The following is a 17,953-nucleotide window of genomic DNA, read 5'->3' on the forward strand; positions in this document are numbered from 1 at the left end:
TAAAGTCATGTAATCACCAAAAGGATTAAAAATAATGCTTTGGTAGTTCTGTATCTATGTGAGTTTAAACTGCTGATGAGACAACTACACAAATGTTGCCATTTCTTTTTTGAAAAATAAATCGAACATTGGCAATCTTATTCTGTTTCTTTAAAATATTTGTCCTGAGTGAAATGACTGCGGTGTTTGTTAAGCAGCTAAAGTGCTGTGCTGTTTGTTTGGCTTTTAGTCAACACACTTTCCAGGAAAAGGTGAAAGGACACAAACACCACAGACGAGTTTCGGTTGTAGCTCAGTGCATGTGAAGTGCACGTCTTAATCTAAAAGGAAGGCTTTTTTTAAAAAACCTTCATTGAGGCTTAGTGAGAAGAGTGGAACACCTAGGGCTGGTTGCTTTCAAACTCACTTGTGATATTACTCATGGAGTGCACAGAGCTTGTTCTGAGTGTGTGCTCCTGCTCCTTGCAGTGGGGCTGGCACAGGTCATTAGATGAGTGTGTTAATGATCTTCCCAACTGATTTAGGGGCCTTCAGCTGTGGCAGTAGGTCCAGTCCTAAGCAATGTCCTGGAATCTCTTCAGGCAGAAGGTGATATTGTCCTTCTCTGCTGGGACAGTACCTGGTTCTGCAGAGGCCTTTCAGGTTCCTCCTCAGCTGCAGGTGACACCAGATATTCTGCAAATCTGTGTTCTTTCAGTGGGCAGTGTGCCAGCATGCCCAACTGAATAGAAGAGCAGGATATTTCAGAGCCAGGAGTCTTGGAGCAGATGCATACACTGGCATCAAAAATGGGAGAAAAGGAAAAAGAATCTGTAAAAATCTGTTCAGCTTTTAACTGGTAAGACCTTGAATGTGTTACCTGGTGAGGAAGCAAGACTTACATTTGATTATCTTATTTACTTATTAATCAAATTAGTTCATTTATCTTAAGATTACATGGTGGTAATGGATTACACGAGATTTGGGGAATGGTGATAATGGATGATGCAAGATTTGGGGGAGATAGTACGGTCTTGTTTTCGTAACATTAACTGAGGTTATCAGCACAGTGCCTCTGAAAGAGAGTAGAGGGCTCTGAGTGAGTGTGGGTAAAAATTCCGAGGTAAATCATTCCATGGTTCGTATTTCATGAAGCCAGAGATCCCCTTGAGAAACTGTAAGCTGTCTGCAGTGGGGGCATTTCTTGTCCTTTTGTTTCCAGTTTTAAACATGCCATTTGCAGCTTGTCTGAGTTCTAGGAAATGCCTTGGTTATGCAGAACATGGAAAGGTGTGAGAAGTGTTTCTTATCCTTAGTTCTAGCATTTGCAGGGTTCATGTCTTTTTTTTTTCTCCTCTGAAGCCTCCAAAGCCTTGGGTTTTGTTTGTGTTTTTTTGGTGGTAGCTCTGTAAAAGCTATAATGCTCTTAGATGACTTGGGAGATGTCAGAATGAAAATATTAGGTATCTAGGAAAGCAGGACTGTTTATAACCACAGTTGTCAGTCTGTGAAGCCTGGAATGCCCTATGGGCCAGCAATGATACGTTTTTAAACTCACACAAAACCATACTGCGAACAAATGAAGGTCTGGATTTGCTAGGCAGACTAAATTCCTTTAGGAGTTATGTGGATATCTGGTCTGTGGGATGCACCAGTCTATTTGAGATGAGGTTAAACCAGAACTCTTTGTGTAGAGACCCCTAATGTTTGGGCAAATGAAGATGTGGATCTCGTTGCAGTGGTTACTTTTCTTACAGAAGAAGAGCAACTGAGTTAGAACCTCTTGACACTTTAATGAGAGTGTGGTTTATTTCCTGGCACTGTCTTCGTTTGATGATACAGACAGCAAAGCTTTGCTTTTGCACAGCAGCTGTCAAGAAAAGCCATTTCACATTCTCAAACGTCTCTATCCTTCCAGTAATGTCCAGGATGCACTTCTGGAGCAGATTGACTATCTGGGAGGAAAAATAGAGATGGATGTGGAGAAGAAGAGGGGAACTTGAGTTGTTTTCTTACGCTGACACTCCATTCAGTTGTTTCCTGTTTTGGCAGTGAGTACATGGCTACAAAACAGCAGAAGTAGAATGTTCCTGCCAGCAGCTCTGAACTTCTTCTGTTATGGGTCATAAATTTCAAGGACAAACTATATTTTGAACTTACTGAAATTTGAGAAGTCTCATGTAATTCTTTAACCTGATACTAGAGTTTAGCTCTTTGATTTCCCTGTGTGTGTTGCAACTGAAAAATCAGTTTTTACCCATTGCAGATGACACTGAGGCAATCTGAGCAGCTGGGCTGTGCAGTGTTGCTGTGGTTTATTGACAGCAATGCCCTCCTTCTCGGAACGTGCAAGAGAAATGCGCTGGTAAAGCGTGGAAGTGGCACAAATCCGGGGCTTTGTCCCTCCTGGAAGCGCTGCCAGGCCCTGAGGGGCACTCAGGTGTTAGAGTGAGCACCCACAGCGTGCAGTTATCTCCCTGTGAAGTGGCTGCAGTGAGGGACTGCAGGGTTTGCTGTCAGGAGCCTCTCCAGCGAGGCGCGTTGGAGCTGGTCAGTGCTGCAGACGGTCTGGAATACCTGCTGGCTGTGATAAATACGGCCCTGGGAAAAATGAGCCCGCTTGTTGATATGATTGAATGCGGCAGCCACGGCCAGTTTACATTCTGCTGGGGTTATTTCCGTGCTGCCGGCAGCTGACTGGTGCCACAAACCCTCTGATGGTCACGGCCGGCTCGTGGTGCCCGGGCAGTGCTGAACTAGCAGGGGGCTTTCTAGGAAACCGTGTTGCAAGTGTGGGATTTCTTATTTATTTATTTATTCTGACCTCCTGTAAAAGTGGTGTTGAACTTTAAACAAGCCTGTCCTTTCCTCTCTGTGCTGCTCAACCTCAGGAAGAAGCGTCACATAGCAGGCAATTGGTTTCTTTTTATTTTTGAGGGAGATTAGTAAGCAAATCAACACTACCATATCTTAGTTGAAAGCAAAATTAGGAGACCAGATAAAATGTTTTTAAAGGGTATTAAAATCCACATTTATTTCACTTAGCTGGCTAAAGTTCTGCAGCTGCTTGTTAAGATTTATGTTGTGTGATGCAGCTGTCTGTTCATTTATCTGATCTTTAGATGACCTTCCTCTTATCTACGAGTTACATCCTCATTTCTTGTTCTTGCCCAAATACCCTAATGTAAAGCTTAATATAGGATAAGAAATCAAATCTTCCTTGTCAAGGTGGGCTACCTGAGCAGTTGTGTGTGCTTTATGTCTTCATGAAGTTCTTTTGTTGGGGAGTGAGTTCAGGGCCTCAGGTTGCCCTCTCCCATGCTGAATCTGAGGACCTTTTCCCATTTGTGTAAAGTAGGTGTTTGTTGTGAATCTCTTGGTACTTGCTGGTTTTCTTGTGCTCTTCTCTCCAGCTCTTTGCAACCTCCTTGGATTGTAGGGGTATTTCCATTCTGAAACCAGCCTGAGTGACATCATGGGGAAAGAGCACCTTCCACTTTATTGTAACTTTTACTCTTCCACCTTTTCCAGCTGTATCATGTCATCATTTTCTTCAGTGGCAGCTTCAAGAGGAAACCTGTATTTTAGCTAAGATTACTTTTTTATGTAAGTCTTTATATATAATTTTCGTGAAGTGCTGTCCTTAGTGTGAGTGCCTCAGTAGATGGATTAGGAGCAATTCCGTATAAGATCTTGGCATTTGCTGCTTCCCGTAGGAGCAGGACTGCTAAAATGACAGTAAATTGTTATCTCTGAGTGTGATCTGCTCCGGGCTTTATTAGATAGTGTGATCAAATTGAGCCCTGCTGCAAGGCTTCCTGGGAGTGGGTCTGGTGAAGCTGGAGACGTTGAGACTGCTCCTTTGGTGTTGTTCTGAACACTGATACACAGATCTGCACAGTGTGCTTGAATGGCTGATGGCATGGCCACTCTTCCTGTGGTCTCACAGAATATTTACTTGGGGATTTTGAGGTGCATCTTCTCTTTCTGAACCTCCTGCTGGCATCTGAGCAGGATGGGGAAAGTGAAGCCCGATGTGCTGCTGTGCTCAGAGCTCAGGAAGTTCCCGTTTGAAGAGCAGGGCTTCAGCAGACTTCCCCTTTCCACCCCAAAGTATTGGGGGGACAGGGCTTAAAACCAGGAGATGAGTGCCATGAGGTGACTCATGCTCCAAACCCAAGGCATTTGACTTGGGAAAACTGACTTCAGTTCTAGCCCTTCCTCTTTAAAGTTTTATATTGCACGACCTTTTAAATGAAATGTCAAGCTTCCTTTTCGACAGGCAGGATCTGTGCAGTGTGACTGGGTGTGATTCAAGAAGGTGTTTTGTAACTTCATGAATCCCTGCCTTCATCCACTACCTCCAGTTCTCGTGACATCTTGTGGCCTCAAGTTCCTCAGAGCACAACAATTCCCTGCTGTGACCGAGTCTGATTTCTCCAGCGTGGGGACCTCGTGGTACTGTTTGAGCATGTTGTGAGCCTACCCTACCAGCAGCTGGGTGGTGTCAGTAGTGATGTGGCTCCAGCAGTGTCACAAGGCCCCTGACGTGGCCGCACAGCTCCTGTGGGCACTGGGCTGTTTCTCTCCAGCCGTGTTCTCTGTTGAAGGCAATTGCATTTCCACTGCAGTCAGCTTCATATCCTGGAAGTGACCTTGGATGATAAATTTTCCTTGGTCACTTTAGATGTTCTAGCAACTTCCATATCCAAAAAAAAAACCCCCAACCAAAACTCCAAACCACTTTCCCCCCACTGCTGAGGAGAGTGTGCCCTGTGTGATGTGCAGGCACGCCTGCTCTCCAGGATTTTCCATTTTCCCATGTTCCTCGTGCTCAGCAGTGGCGTGCTGGCTGCTGGCTGCCTTTCCACCCCAGGCAGAGCTTGCCTGTTGCCATGCTTCCATCCCTCTTTTGTTACCATCCCACCCCCAGCCCGTGCTTTTTCCTGTTTCTTGAAACATGCTCCAGAAATACACGGCTGGCTTTAAATAGTCTGTGACTTGTTTCTTTCCATTTTCTCTGTGCCTGTGGGAGTTCAGCATCTCTAGAACTCCGTTATTCTCCAAGAACCTTTAGACACTGTGGCATCTTGAAAAAGATCTGATATTTGCTGGTGAGGTGATAGCCAGCTCTCTATTCCCTGCACAATTAATTGCCACTTTCAGTTCCTGATGTTGGTATTGGAATCTGTGGAACTCCTGGGGACTGGCAGTAGTTTGTGTGTGCACATACATGTGGATGCTTCAGTGTAGAATCTTTGTATTAGAGTTCCTTTGTATAATTCCAATTTGTAAATAAGCATTTGATTTATTTAGTTTTAAGAGAGGGGACGGGTTTTTTTCAAATCTGTTAATGCTGTGAAATGAAACTGTGTATTAGTGCTGCTGCTAAAATAGCCCAGTATTTACAGGAAAACTCCTTAGGGATCTTGGTTTGGTTTGCATTTTGATGCTTTTACAATATGAATCCTGTGGGGGGAAGTTGTGTTGGTTTTGGGTGTTGGGGATTTTCAACACACATTTGGGAAATGTGGTTAGTGATCTAGAAAACCATTTTTCCTAGTTCTCTGTTTTTTTTCTCTTGTTAATCCTGTACAGTCAGTATGGAAGAATAAATCCCTGTAAAGCACAAAGTCACTAACCTAGTGTCAGAGACAAATTTGTGAAAACACCCATTTTAGCTGCCTCGTGTTTGAGATATTAGACTGTGGCAGTCCAGATCATATTCTCCAGACTGCATTCTTCATAAGCAGAAATACTGGCAGCCATGTGCTCAGTTATAAAAAGCTGGCAGCTGATGTCAGCCCTTATTTCAGGTTTGGAATACTGTGCTAATTTGGGGCAGGTTTATGTAAATCAGAACTCTTCTCCTGACATGTAGCATTCAGGGTAAATTGGTACATACCTGAATAATGCAGCACAAGAGATAAACAGGTAATGTGCTGCAGTAGATGGCCCACTTGAAAAAGTCTTGATTCTTTGTATGCAGAACTGTGCTTACACAGTATTTATTTACAAAGTGAAATTCTGTTTCAGCAAATTGGGACTAATGTCCAAGGAGAGCAGAATTCTTTTTATTTTAACTTCTGAGATGGTCTCAGATAGCTGAGCTATTATATGCACCTGAAAAAGCCCATCTGGGAGAGCCCTGGTGATCTGTTTGAGGTGCTGCATCTGCTTTAGCTGAGCACGGCTGACTTCTGCCCCTGCAGCTCTGTGACCTGGTGCTGATAACTCAGGGTATCGGTGAGAGGGGTCTTGGACAAATCACTCTGTGTGTGTGTGATGCCAAGGGGGACAGACAAGTTCTTTTCTATCGCAATGAATGAGTCAGAAGCAGGGTTGATATTTGCACTGATGCTGCAAAGAAGGGCTTAAAGCAGTTGATGTGGAAGTGCTTTGGGGCAGAGACCCTGCTCCTTCAGGAGCTGAAAGGCATCATGTCTGGTGAATGCTGTGCTGCTTTATTATGCAAACTAATAATATTTTAATAAATAATGTTAGTGTTGCATTCTGAGAAATTTAAACTCCATTCTTAATTGGAGGCCCAAAGTGCTTTCTGTCCAGAATTCCCTCACATGAAGATGTGAAGTCAGATGGTATTGGCCTTAAAATAGCCAATGGTATGAAATTGGATGGATTCATATGTAACAGGGTTTGCTTGGGTTTTTTTTGTTGCAGGACATCAAGCATGAAGCCAGTGATTTTCCATGTAAAGTGGCCAAACATCCCAGAAACAAAAATAGAAATAGGTACAGAGATGTCAGCCCCTGTAAGTACACTCTCTTTTCCGTTGTTTGTAAGACTGTTGACTTCTGATGACTTTTCACAGCTGAATGTTCATTGTAAGGACAAGATTCTGTTAGGTGGATAAGCACCCAGGACAACTCTTTGTTATTATATTTATTTATTGGTGGGACTGGTGTCGCAGGATGCTTTTATATCCACAGGGTTATACAAGAGCAGCACACAGCAGAGGCTGAATTTGTGGGCAGAGATCTGAAGATGGGAACTTGCTTTGCCATTGAGAATGGTGGCTGAAGTGGCATTGCTGAGGCTGCAGGGGTGGCTCCTGTGCCGCTCCCACCCAGCAGAGCTCCTGCCAGGCAGCACGGGTGGCAGCAGTGCCTCTCTGGGAGCTGGGTGGCACACAGCTCTGCCAGAGACAGGGCTGAGCTCCTTGGGGCAGAGCAGGAGCTCAGGTGATGGGCAGGTGCCCAGCTGTGTGCCAGGGCAGGTGCCCAGCTGTGTGCCAGGCCAGGTGCCCAGCTGTGTCCCCGGGCAGGTGCCCAGCTGTGTCCCAGGCCAGGTGCCCAGCTGTGTCCCCGGGCAGGTGCCCAGCTGTGTGCCAGGCCAGGTGCCCAGCTGTGTCCCAGGACAGGTGCCCAGCTGTGTCCCCGGGCAGGTGCCCAGCTGTGTGCCAGGGCAGGTGCCCAGCTGTGTGCCAGGGCAGGTGCCCCGCTGTGTCCCCGGGCAGGTGCCCAGCTGTGTGCCAGGCCAGGTGCCCAGCTGTGTCCCCGGGCAGGTGCCCAGCTGTGTGCCAGGGCAGGTGCCCAGCTGTGTGCCAGGGCAGGTGCCCCGCTGTGTCCCCGGGCAGGTGCCCAGCTGCTGTACCAGGCCAGGTGCCCAGCTGTGTGCCAGGGCAGGTGCCCAGCTGCTGTGCCAGGCCAGGTGCCCAGCTGCTGTGCCAGGGCAGGTGCCCAGCTGTGTGCCCGGGCAGGTGCCCAGCTGTGTCCCAGGGCAGATCCCCAGCTGTGTCCCAGGCCAGGTGCCCAGCTGCTGTGCCAGGCCAGGTGCCCAGCTGTGTGCCAGGGCAGGTGCCCAGCTGTGTGCCAGGGCAGGTGCCCAGCTGCTGTGCCAGGCCAGGTGCCCAGCTGTGTCCCAGGCCAGGTGCCCAGCTGCTGTGCCAGGGCAGGTGCCCAGCTGTGTGCCAGGCCAGGTGCCCAGCTGTGTGCCAGGCCAGGTGCCCAGCTGTGTGCCCGGGCAGGTGCCCAGCTGTGTCCCAGGCCAGGTGCCCAGCTGTGTGCCAGGGCAGGTGCCCAGCTGCTGTGCCAGGCCAGGTGCCCAGCTGTGTGCCAGGGCAGGTGCCCAGCTGTGTCCCCGGGCAGGTGCCCAGCTGTGTGCCAGGGCAGGTGCCCAGCTGCTGTGCCAGGCCAGGTGCCCAGCTGTGTCCCAGGCCAGGTGCCCAGCTGTGTCCCAGGCCAGGTGCCCAGCTGTGTCCCTGGGCAGGTGCCCAGCTGTGTGCCAGGGCAGGTGCCCAGCTGTGTCCCCGGGCAGGTGCCCAGCTGTGTGCCAGGGCAGATCCCCAGCTGTGTGCCAGGCCAGAGTGCTGCTCCGGGGCACAGAACTTCTGCCTTGCTGCTTAAAGCTCCTGAAGCCTTTGGGGCAGTTACCCAGAACAGTAATGCTTTACTGTGATTGCTTTACTAAGCAGTTCTAATGTTTGAGGTTGTGAGTAACAAATTCCTTCTTGCCTTTAGATAATCCTGTTCCCAGTCTGTTTGCTTTCTTGCAAAATGTGGGAACTCTTGTGTGTATTGAGTTTTTTTAGTTGGTGGTTTGGTTTCTTTAGTCCCAAATTGAGCAAGTGACTAACAAAAGAGCAAATAATTTACATTTGCTGTATTTCTTGAATTTTCATCATTTTTTCTGTACATGAAAGAGTGGTCAGGTTGGGAACAGTAGCTAAATACCTATAAGAATAAAAGGTCTCTGTTCCTGTTTGCCCAATATATGTTTGGATAAACCTTTAACAACCTTGAACAAGCTGTATTCGAATGTTTAAGCTGTAATTAGATTTATTTAAAACCAGCAGCTTGCTAACTGAACGGACAGGCCAGTGTGCTCTGGTGTGCAGATTGCAGTGGGGATGGTTTCGGGTGCCTCACCCTGCAGTGTGCTCTGGAGTGAGGTGGGAGCTGCTCCCTGCTCCGAGGGGCTGTGCCAGTGGGCACTGCCCAGCCCAGCCCAGTGTGGGACCCCCTGCACCGTTCCATGCTCATTAACCTGTGTTTTCTGATTGTGCTGCAGTTGATCACAGTCGAATTAAGCTAAACCAAGGTGACAATGACTATATCAATGCTAGTTTGATAAAAATGGAAGAGGCCCAAAGGAGCTACATCCTTACCCAGGTAATTGCTAGCAGTGCATAATAAAAATATTATGGTGGCTGGAGTTGTTTTTCATGGATTTTCTGTTTGTTTTCTTTATTGTAAAGCTACTTCAGTGCATACAGACATCTGTGTGTGTATAAAAGTCACTGGTTTTCCCTGAATCTGTCAATTCCCCACCTACCTGTATAACAAATTTAAAAGTACCCACATGCCCTGTTGTCTTATGCTGAGAGCCAGCGACTGTGCCAGGCTTCTTGTTTGTGCTAAATATTCATTTCCCTGGAGACTGTCCTGATCTCTAATCTTGGCTCTTTTTTTACCCCTTCCTCCCACGCTTTAGATAAAGGTAGGCTGGGATTAATATTTTCAAGTGACAGCTCTTCCTTCCTGTTTCTAAAGAACAGAGATAAATCTTCTCAGGAAGAAATGGGCAGAGCAGTGTGCAGTGTGAAAATGTTCCTTTGAGCACAGCTCCCATGCCCTGCCTCAGGATGGGGGTGGATCACAGGGCTGAGCTCTGGGGGGAATAGTCAGAGGTGCTGTGACTGATCCTGGTTATTGGTTACTGTCCTGATCCACATTTAATGGCTTTATTTAAATCCACTCATTCTTCCTGAGGAGCTGCTGCTCTGTTTGAGCACAGGAATGCATCAAACCCAAGCTTCAGAGCAATAGCTTCAGAGTAGAAAATAGCAAAGGAACATAGCAGAAGTAGGAAGTTATAAGGAAATCTACTTTGGGAATAGATAGTCTTTAAAAGGAGTCACTGTTTCATTCAGTCCCAAGGCAGATCTGTGAAGATTGTGGAAAACCATATAATTTGTTACTGATTTTGCATCTTTTCAGTCTTTTGGATGTTTTAGTTAAGTAATTTTCAAGTGTCATGCATAAGGATGAGGGATTGCAGAGCAGTTTGACACAGATGTTATTTTTGCTTTCAGTCAGTGGGGTTTATTTCCCCATGACCTTTGTATATCTTTCCTAAGAAAATGCAGCACTTTTCACTCCCAGTTCTGTTCTCACAATGAGACTGTGTCTCTCTTCCTCTTATGTATGGGGGGAAAAGATTAACCATGCTTTCATGGGCAAATTCATAGCATGGAACTTCAAGCTGTCTCACTGCATTTTTTTACCGTTTTAAATGAGAAGTTGCTCGTCACTTGTTTGAATCTATTGCCTTGTGCAGGGACTGTTACTGGGGAAGAATGCCCTGACATTTACAGAAAATAATGCTTATTTCTGGTGATTCTGTCTCTGCAGGGACCTTTGCCAAATACTTGTGGTCACTTTTGGGAGATGGTTTGGGAACAGAAAAGCCGTGGTGTTGTCATGTTGAACAGAGTGATGGAAAAGGGATCCGTAAGTACTCACCCAGTTCTGGCTGTGTGCTCAGCACATTTATGGTTTTCTGTAATAAAAAACCCAAGTAAAACCAACCCAAGGAATGGGATGGGATGACTGCAAGTAGTATTGTCTAAGAAATTGTACCTGGAATTGAATGCTTGGTGAACTGATCCTGCTGCAGTCAGAAAATCGCTGGGTTTGTAATTGTGGGGCTTAATTTCTTGTGAATTTGGCTGAAACAAAACACAAACACACCGTGACTCCACGCAAATGGAAGTGTGTGCTGCTCACCAGGGGCTCTGCAGTTGTTCTCAGTGCGCACAGACTGCACCTCTCAGGGCTCTGCAGTGTGCAGTGGCTTTGCAGTAGAGAGAGAAGCTCTGGGGCTGCAGGTCCCCATCACACACCGAGCCCCGAGGCACGCTGTCCCCTCCCGTGTCACTGCTGTACACAATGAAGTATAATCATGTGCAAAGACGTTTTGGAGCAGGGCAGTGAGGGTGCAGGGTATCCACCAGTGATAACTGGGTGGTACATGCTTTTGCATCATCAGGAAAACATTCCCAATAATCAGGAAAATTCTTGGGCAGTGAGCTGTGCTTTAATAAACTGCAGTCTGGAATTTTCAGTGTTTTGCTGGGTTTTGTACTGCAAGTGAAATTTAATCTTCAAAAGAGATGCGGTAACCAAATTTTACAATAGTTTCTTCCTTTCCAACCATTCCTGCTCTGTCTCTGCACTGCTCTAGTTTTGAACAAAACAAATTACTGTGATCCCTTAGGGCGGTGCTTACACTCCTCAGCAAACAGCAGTGGGAGACTTAGAGTGGAGCACGACAAAATATTGTTTGCAGACACGCTGTAGAGAAATTAGACACTAAGGCGATTGCTATAACTTTTATAAATCCAGACAAAAAGTGCGGAGAATTATAGCTGCATACTACACCCTGATAAACAAGAGGATGTATTTTCAAAATAAATTAGAATTAGTTTGAGCAAAAGCACTCTCAGTCTGCCTATGAAGAAAATGCTGCAGGGGTTTTCTGTTTATTGAAATGCTGTCTGAAATCACCTTAGTCTTGAGCCTGCTGTTGGTTTAGCGTCGTTCTGCCACTTTTGGTTTGGCCACATTGTTTGCCCTTTAACAAAAGAGGCCTGAGCCACGTGCAGAGCCTGGGAGAGGGCAGGGTCGGGGGTGACCCTGATCCCAGGGCAGAGGAGGGGCCCAGGGACAACAGGATCCTGTGCCAATTCTCCCAGGCACAGGATCCCACATTTCAGTGTCAGGAGCTTGGGTGCAGACTTTCCTTTCCGTGCTGCTGATGAGTATTTTAGTCCCAGGTTTTTCCTGCACACTTGAAAATGTGCTGCTTTCCCATTTGGTTGGCTCATTAAAGTCCCTGGCATGCAGCAGTCTCTGCAGAGCTCATCTCTCTGGGAAACCTTAATAAGAAAATTGCAATTCAGTCAGGAGTGGGTAATGACATTTATGTGTCTCCTGCTTGGCTTTAGGTAAAGTGTGCACAGTACTGGCCACGGAAGGAAGAGAAAGAAATGTTTTTTGAAGATACAAACTTGAAACTAACCTTGATATCTGAAGATATCAAATCCTACTACACAGTACGACAGCTGGAATTGGAAAACCTGACCGTGAGTACCAGCTCTCATCCAGTCCTTGTTCTCCTTGGGGTGAGATTCACATCCTCACCAACAAGGGCTGGAAATTGGTGGTCATGAATTGTCCTGGACTGATGATCCTGCATGAGATGGTGTGGAAATGGAACTCTTGGGTATTTATGAGACGTTCCTGGGGACCCTCCAGGCAGTTTCATGTGTCAGCCATACCCAGAGTGACACAAGCTTTTGAACTGTACTGAAATAACTAAACTTGAAACAAGTAAATTCCCTTTGCTCCCAGTGGAGCCCTTCCCAACAAGAGACCATTACTTGTAATGAGTTTCTTGGCTGTGCAGTTATAAAAGCTCCCTCAGACTGGTGAAACTTTGGAATTCAGTCAGCTGTTCCCAGTCCCGACTGGTGTACCCACCCCCTGTTTCTGCAGAGCCAGGAAACTCGAGAGATTCTGCACTTTCACTACACCACCTGGCCCGACTTCGGGGTGCCGGAGTCGCCGGCGTCGTTCCTGAATTTCCTGTTCAAGGTGCGGGAGTCGGGCTCGCTGAGCCCCGGGCACGGCCCCGTCGTGGTGCACTGCAGCGCGGGCATCGGCAGGTCGGGCACCTTCTGCCTGGTGGACACCTGCCTGCTGCTGGTAAGGCGCTCTGCAGGGCCTCTGCTCTGCTCTGCTCTCCTCTGTTCTGTTGTGCTCTGCTCTGCTCTCTCTGCTCTGCTCTCTCTGCTCTGCTCTCTCTGCTCTGTTCTGCTCTCTCTGCTCTGCTCTGCTCTGCTCTCACTGCTCTGCTCTCTCTGCTCTGCTCTCTCTGCTCTGCTCTCACTGCTCTGTTCTGCTCTGCTCTCTCTGCTCTGCTCTCTCTGCTCTGCTCTGCTCTGCTCTCTCTGCTCTGCTCTCTCTGCTCTGTTCTGCTCTCTCTGCTCTCTCTGCTCTGCTCTCACTGCTCTGCTCTCTCTGCTCTGCTCTCTCTGCTCTGCTCTGCTCTGCTCTCTCTGCTCTGCTCTCTCTGCTCTGCTCTCTCTGCTCTGCTCTCACTGCTCTGTTCTGCTCTGCTCTCTCTGCTCTGCTCTCTCTGCTCTGCTCTCTCTGCTCTGCTCTGCTCTGTTCTGCTCTCTCTGCTCTGCTCTCTCTGCTCTCTCTGCTCTGCTCTCTCTGCTCTGCTCTGCTCTGTTCTGCTCTGCTCTCTCTGCTCTGCTCTGCTCTCTCTGCTCTGCTCTGCTCTCTCTGCTCTCCTCTGTTCTGTTGTGCTCTGCTCTGCTCTCTCTGCTCTGCTCTCCTCTGTTCTGTTCTGCTCTGCTCTCTCTGCTCTGCTCTGCTCTCTCTGCTCTGCTCTCACTGCTCTGTTCTGCTCTGCTCTCTCTGCTCTGCTCTCTCTGCTCTCTCTGCTCTGCTCTCTCTGCTCTGCTCTCTCTGCTCTGCTCTGCTCTCTCTGCTCTGCTCTCTCTGCTCTGCTCTGCTCTCTCTGCTCTGCTCTGTTCTGCTCTGCTCTCTCTGCTCTGCTCTCTCTGCTCTCTCTGCTCTCTCTGCTCTGCTCTGTTCTGTTCTGCTCTGCTCTCTCTGCTCTGCTCTCTCTGCTCTCTCTGCTCTCTCTGCTCTGCTCTGTTCTGTTCTGTTCTGCTTTGCTCTGCTGCACAAGGCAGCCCAGTGGGGGCTGCAGAGGAGCTGGGGCTGGGGAGGGTTCCTGTCATCTGCCATTGCTTTACTCCACTGTTCCACGAGTGCATTCCAAGGCAGGTCTGGTTCCTGAGTGGCCATTCTGAGTCTGGGGAAGGGAGGTCTCCAGTCTTCAGAGTGGTTCACAAAGATAGGCTTTGCCTTCAGGGAAAGCAGCATATTTGAGGCCCAGTGTTTTCCCCTCAGTGTTTTTGGAGACCCGGTAATGAGCTGCTGATAGCAGTTGTGTGTGAGTTTGTTCATCCTGTAGTGTGGAGGGTGGTATGAAGGCCCCGCCACAGAATGAGTCACTAGTGAACCTCCTCAGAGCAGAAAACGTTTCACATTTCTGTCTGCAGATGGACAAACGGAAAGATCCTTCTTCCGTGGACGTCAAGCAGGTTCTCCTGGAGATGAGGAAGTACAGGATGGGGCTCATCCAGACTGCAGACCAGCTCCGCTTCTCCTACCTAGCTGTTATTGAAGGGGCAAAATTCATCATGGGAGATGCTTCAGTGCAAGTGAGTGCTCCTGGCAGCTCCAGAGAACTGCAGCGAGTGGGTGGGAGGAACAGGATGGGAAGAAGCTTCAAATTTGGTGCTTGCTTCAGCTGCAGTACATGGTTATATTATGGGGTTTTTAGGTACAGTGCTTTACAATCTGTCACAACCTAAAGTGCTGTATTTTATTTATTTCCAAAAGTACCTCTTATGTAGCAGGTGCCCCCTGTGCTTTCCTGCACAGTGACTGGGGTGGAGCTGCTGCATCAGCCTCCCCTGCAATTTCAGACAGTACAAGTTTTCTAATATGCCTGAAGTTTAAGTGCCATGATTAAATTCATTAGGGTTTTTTATGGTAAGCAGAACTGTAGCAAAATAGATTTTATTTTGTGCATAAGTTTTTTGGAAGCAGATTAGAATTTTTTGCTTTTGTGGCCAATATGTTTTGTGTAGTGGATGTAGCTTGGACTTGGAGTTCTTGTGTCTGGTTTTTCTTTCTTTTTTTGCAATGCAAATGAAGAGCCTTGTAAGAGTTAATTAAAAGGTGGAGTGTAAAGATTCTGCCATGGCAAAGTTTAAAGTTAGAGCAGCTTGGAAGAGAAAAGCTTACCAGGTTTGTCCTTCCCTGAAGGAGCAGTGGAAGGAGCTCTCCAACGAGGACCTGGAGCCACCCCCTGAGCACACGCCCCCACCTCCCAGGCCCCCGAAGAGAACCTCAGAGCTGCACAACGGGAGGATGCACGAGCACCCCGAGCTCCTGGGCAAGCCGCAGGCAGTGGAGGAGGAGATCAGGAGCTCGCTCAGCAGCGTGGAGGAGGCAGCTCCAGACAGCAGGGCCCGCTCGGCTGCGGCCCCCAGCACAGACAGGTAAAGCACAAAGCACCCACTGCCCCGACAGCTCTGCACACAGAGCCACGGGCAGGGAGCGGCAGAGGGGAGGAGATGCTCACTTCCACCCCGAGATGCACTTTGGGTGTTAGGGCTGAGCGAGCAGCCGCATTCCGTCCCTTCCTGGCTTTCTGGGCGGGTGCTCGAGTTTAGAACTTCGGTGTTCCCCTGACCCGGCTGGGGGTGTGAGCTGGGTTCCTTCACCGCCTGTCTCGGCAGATTTGTGATGAGCAGTGAAAGCAGGTGGTGGTTAACGCTTATTCTTTAAAGGGCACAGAATCCTCCCAAGCTCTTGCTACCCCTCTGTTGAGCAGCCAGATGTGTCCTAACCGGAGACAGGCTGTGCTTTGGTGGCTGCTGCAGCTCCAGGAGCTTTCCAGCTCTGTGGTGTTCCCTGCCCTTGGAGCACCTGCACGGCTCCTCTCCTGCGGCACGGGCTGTTCATTCCCAGCCAGCCCTGAGCGTCCCTCCCTCTGTCCCCAGCACTAGTCACGACACTGAAGCCCGGAGGAGACCGGTGGGGGACAACCCGCGGCTCGCGCCCCGCAAGGAGGAGTCGGCGAAGGAGAGCTCGGAGGAGGAGGATGAGAGCGTGGTGGCCACGTGGAAGCCCTTCCTCGTGAACATCTGCATGTTCACGTTCCTGACGGCGGGAGCTTACCTGTGCTACAGGGTGTGTTTCCACTGAGGGCGGCAGGAGCGCCGCTCGCGCCGGCTCCGCGGAGCCCCGCCAGGCAGGGCAGCCTTGGCTCACAGCAGGTAGATTTAGGGGAAAGGCCAGAACTTTGGCTAGGGCTTCATGAGAGAATTGATGCACTAGGGTTTTATCCAGCCCTGTGGTCCCAAGAACATAATATTGTAATCTCAGGGCCTTGAAATATTCAGGAGTAAGCAGAGAAAATGCCAAATAGTCTGTTTTCCTTTTTTGTTTTCCTTTTTTTTTTTTAAACTAAATAATAGAATTACAACACATTGTTGTTTTTAGACTTTTTAAAAAAGCCAGTTCATTTTCTTTTGTTTCAAAAAAACTAGGCACAAGTGAAACTTGCTTGTACTCTCCAAGTGTTGTAACCAAATACATGACTTACATTGACGAGTTCCCAAAAAAAAGAAAAAGAAACCCACATACCTGAAGAATGTAAACTTGTGGAAGGGGAGGTGTGTTTGTGGTTGGTTTTTGGCTTGTTTTTTGTCTTTTTTTAAATTTGCTTCATCTTTAAAGACTGAGTTGTGGGCAGTGCCTGTGGTATTGATATATTTAATCTTGGCATAACTGTTCTTAAAGAGCTGATTGTTTTATTTGTGTTGATAGAACCAGGCTTCTGCATTTGCTCAGGGTATCCCAACACGTCCAGCTCTTTGATTTTTTTCTTTTTTTTTTTCCTTTACTAAGTGTATCTCCTCATTGACTTTTGTTGCACTCTACTTGCACATATGCCTCTTTACATTGCACCATCCTTTCTAAAGCTGTTTTTACTTTTATATTCTGGGTTGGGAGAGGTCGAGGGGAGGGAGAGAAACAGGAAAGGGAAATTCAACCAAACCATATCCACCAGCAGTGCGGCCATGCCCGTGGCCCGTGGAAGGACCAGTCCTTAAACCTCAGCATTTGGAATGTAAAATGCGGTTTCACTCTGCAGCTGCCCCCTCGGGCCCAGCGTGGCTCTGGGCAGAGCCAGAGCAGTCCCTGCTGGGGCAGCCGCCCCGGGCAGGAGCAGGCCAGCAGAGCCGTGCTGGGCTCGGGCAGCCCCTGGGCTGTGCTGGCAGTGCTGCTGTGTCCTGCTTTGTGCCAGCAGGGGCCCAGTCCTGGCCCTGGCGGCCCCTGGGCTCCCACAGCAGCCAGGCTGGGGGCTGAGTGCCGCTAGGGAGGGTTGGTGTGTGGGGAGGGCTGGCGCTGGAGGCAGCATTGCACCAGTGCTGTTCCTCGGGGCAATACCAAATTATTCATATTTCAACAATAATAGCAAAGGTTTCTTTGCTTGTGTCGTGGTGCAGAGGACAGGAGCACAGTCACTCCTGGGAGCTGCGGTGATTGAACTGCCCCGTGACAGTGATGTGCAGCAGTGTTACTGATTTGTTTTATTTCTAAAGTCGTTCTAGCTCTATAGCACTTAACCACCCTGAGTGCAGCCCTCGCTGTGGAGGAGCCCAGGGGAGCCCCTCCACTCCCTATTTATTTTGGCCAAGCTGGCTGTAGGTGTAGCTCTTCCTTCGGTGGGTGAGTAGGTGAGGGGTGGGTGGGGTGGGAGTTACTCTAGTCTGTGTTTTGTTAAGCTTGCATCAAGGGCTTTTCAAGAGTACAATAATAAATCCTCAGGTAGTACTGGGACTCAATCCTTTACCTGTGAGACTGTTGGTCAGACCAGTACTTGAAAGGAGGAATGTTGTAATCAGTCAATATTTAGTTATATTATTGGAAACAGGAAAAATGAGTATAGAAAAATGGTAATATATAATGGCTCATCTGTGTATTTAAGATACATTCTGTGATTGCTTTGTCCCCACTGTTCTCTGCAGCGTGGGCAGGCCCCTGCCCTGAGGCACCATTTGTACCCCTTTGTACTCAAGTGCATGTGAAGTCTGCGGTGTCCCGATGAAACACCACCTGCTTGAAAGGTGACAGAACTTATATTCCTGCTTCCTGATGTGCCCAAATGATATTTGCATGACCTGATCCTTAGTGGCTGTGGTTCAGAGGGTGTTGCTGAGTGTCTGTTCAGCACTGGACCGTCGGTGTTTATCAGAGCCCGTGTACTCGCCTAATCCTTGGCATGACTTCCCGTGGGATCCCGTGTGCTCCGTGTGCCCGGTGGTAGCATGTTCCTTTCAGCTGAGTGAGTGTAG

The 17,953-nt window shown here is 48.4% G+C and overlaps 1 protein-coding gene across 1 annotated transcript in view; it reads left to right on the top strand.

The window, feature by feature from the left end:
* Positions 1-16,776, top strand: part of PTPN1 (protein tyrosine phosphatase non-receptor type 1) — a 31,250-nt gene extending 14,474 nt beyond the window's left edge. Inside the window, exons 2-9 of the mRNA XM_054274354.1 lie at positions 6,661-6,751; positions 9,010-9,110; positions 10,353-10,451; positions 11,948-12,085; positions 12,498-12,707; positions 14,081-14,242; positions 14,853-15,088; positions 15,593-16,776. Coding sequence (XP_054130329.1) covers positions 6,661-6,751; positions 9,010-9,110; positions 10,353-10,451; positions 11,948-12,085; positions 12,498-12,707; positions 14,081-14,242; positions 14,853-15,088; positions 15,593-15,797 — 1,242 coding nt within the window. The 3' untranslated portion in view covers positions 15,798-16,776. The remainder of the gene's footprint in view (positions 1-6,660; positions 6,752-9,009; positions 9,111-10,352; positions 10,452-11,947; positions 12,086-12,497; positions 12,708-14,080; positions 14,243-14,852; positions 15,089-15,592) is intronic.
* The last annotated feature ends 1,177 nt before the right edge of the window (positions 16,777-17,953 follow it).

This window comes from Melozone crissalis, unplaced genomic scaffold (genome assembly GCF_028551555.1).
Source record: "Melozone crissalis strain CALT ecotype California unplaced genomic scaffold, PUWL_Pcris_2 ptg000017l_1, whole genome shotgun sequence".
NCBI lineage: Eukaryota > Metazoa > Chordata > Aves > Passeriformes > Passerellidae > Melozone > Melozone crissalis.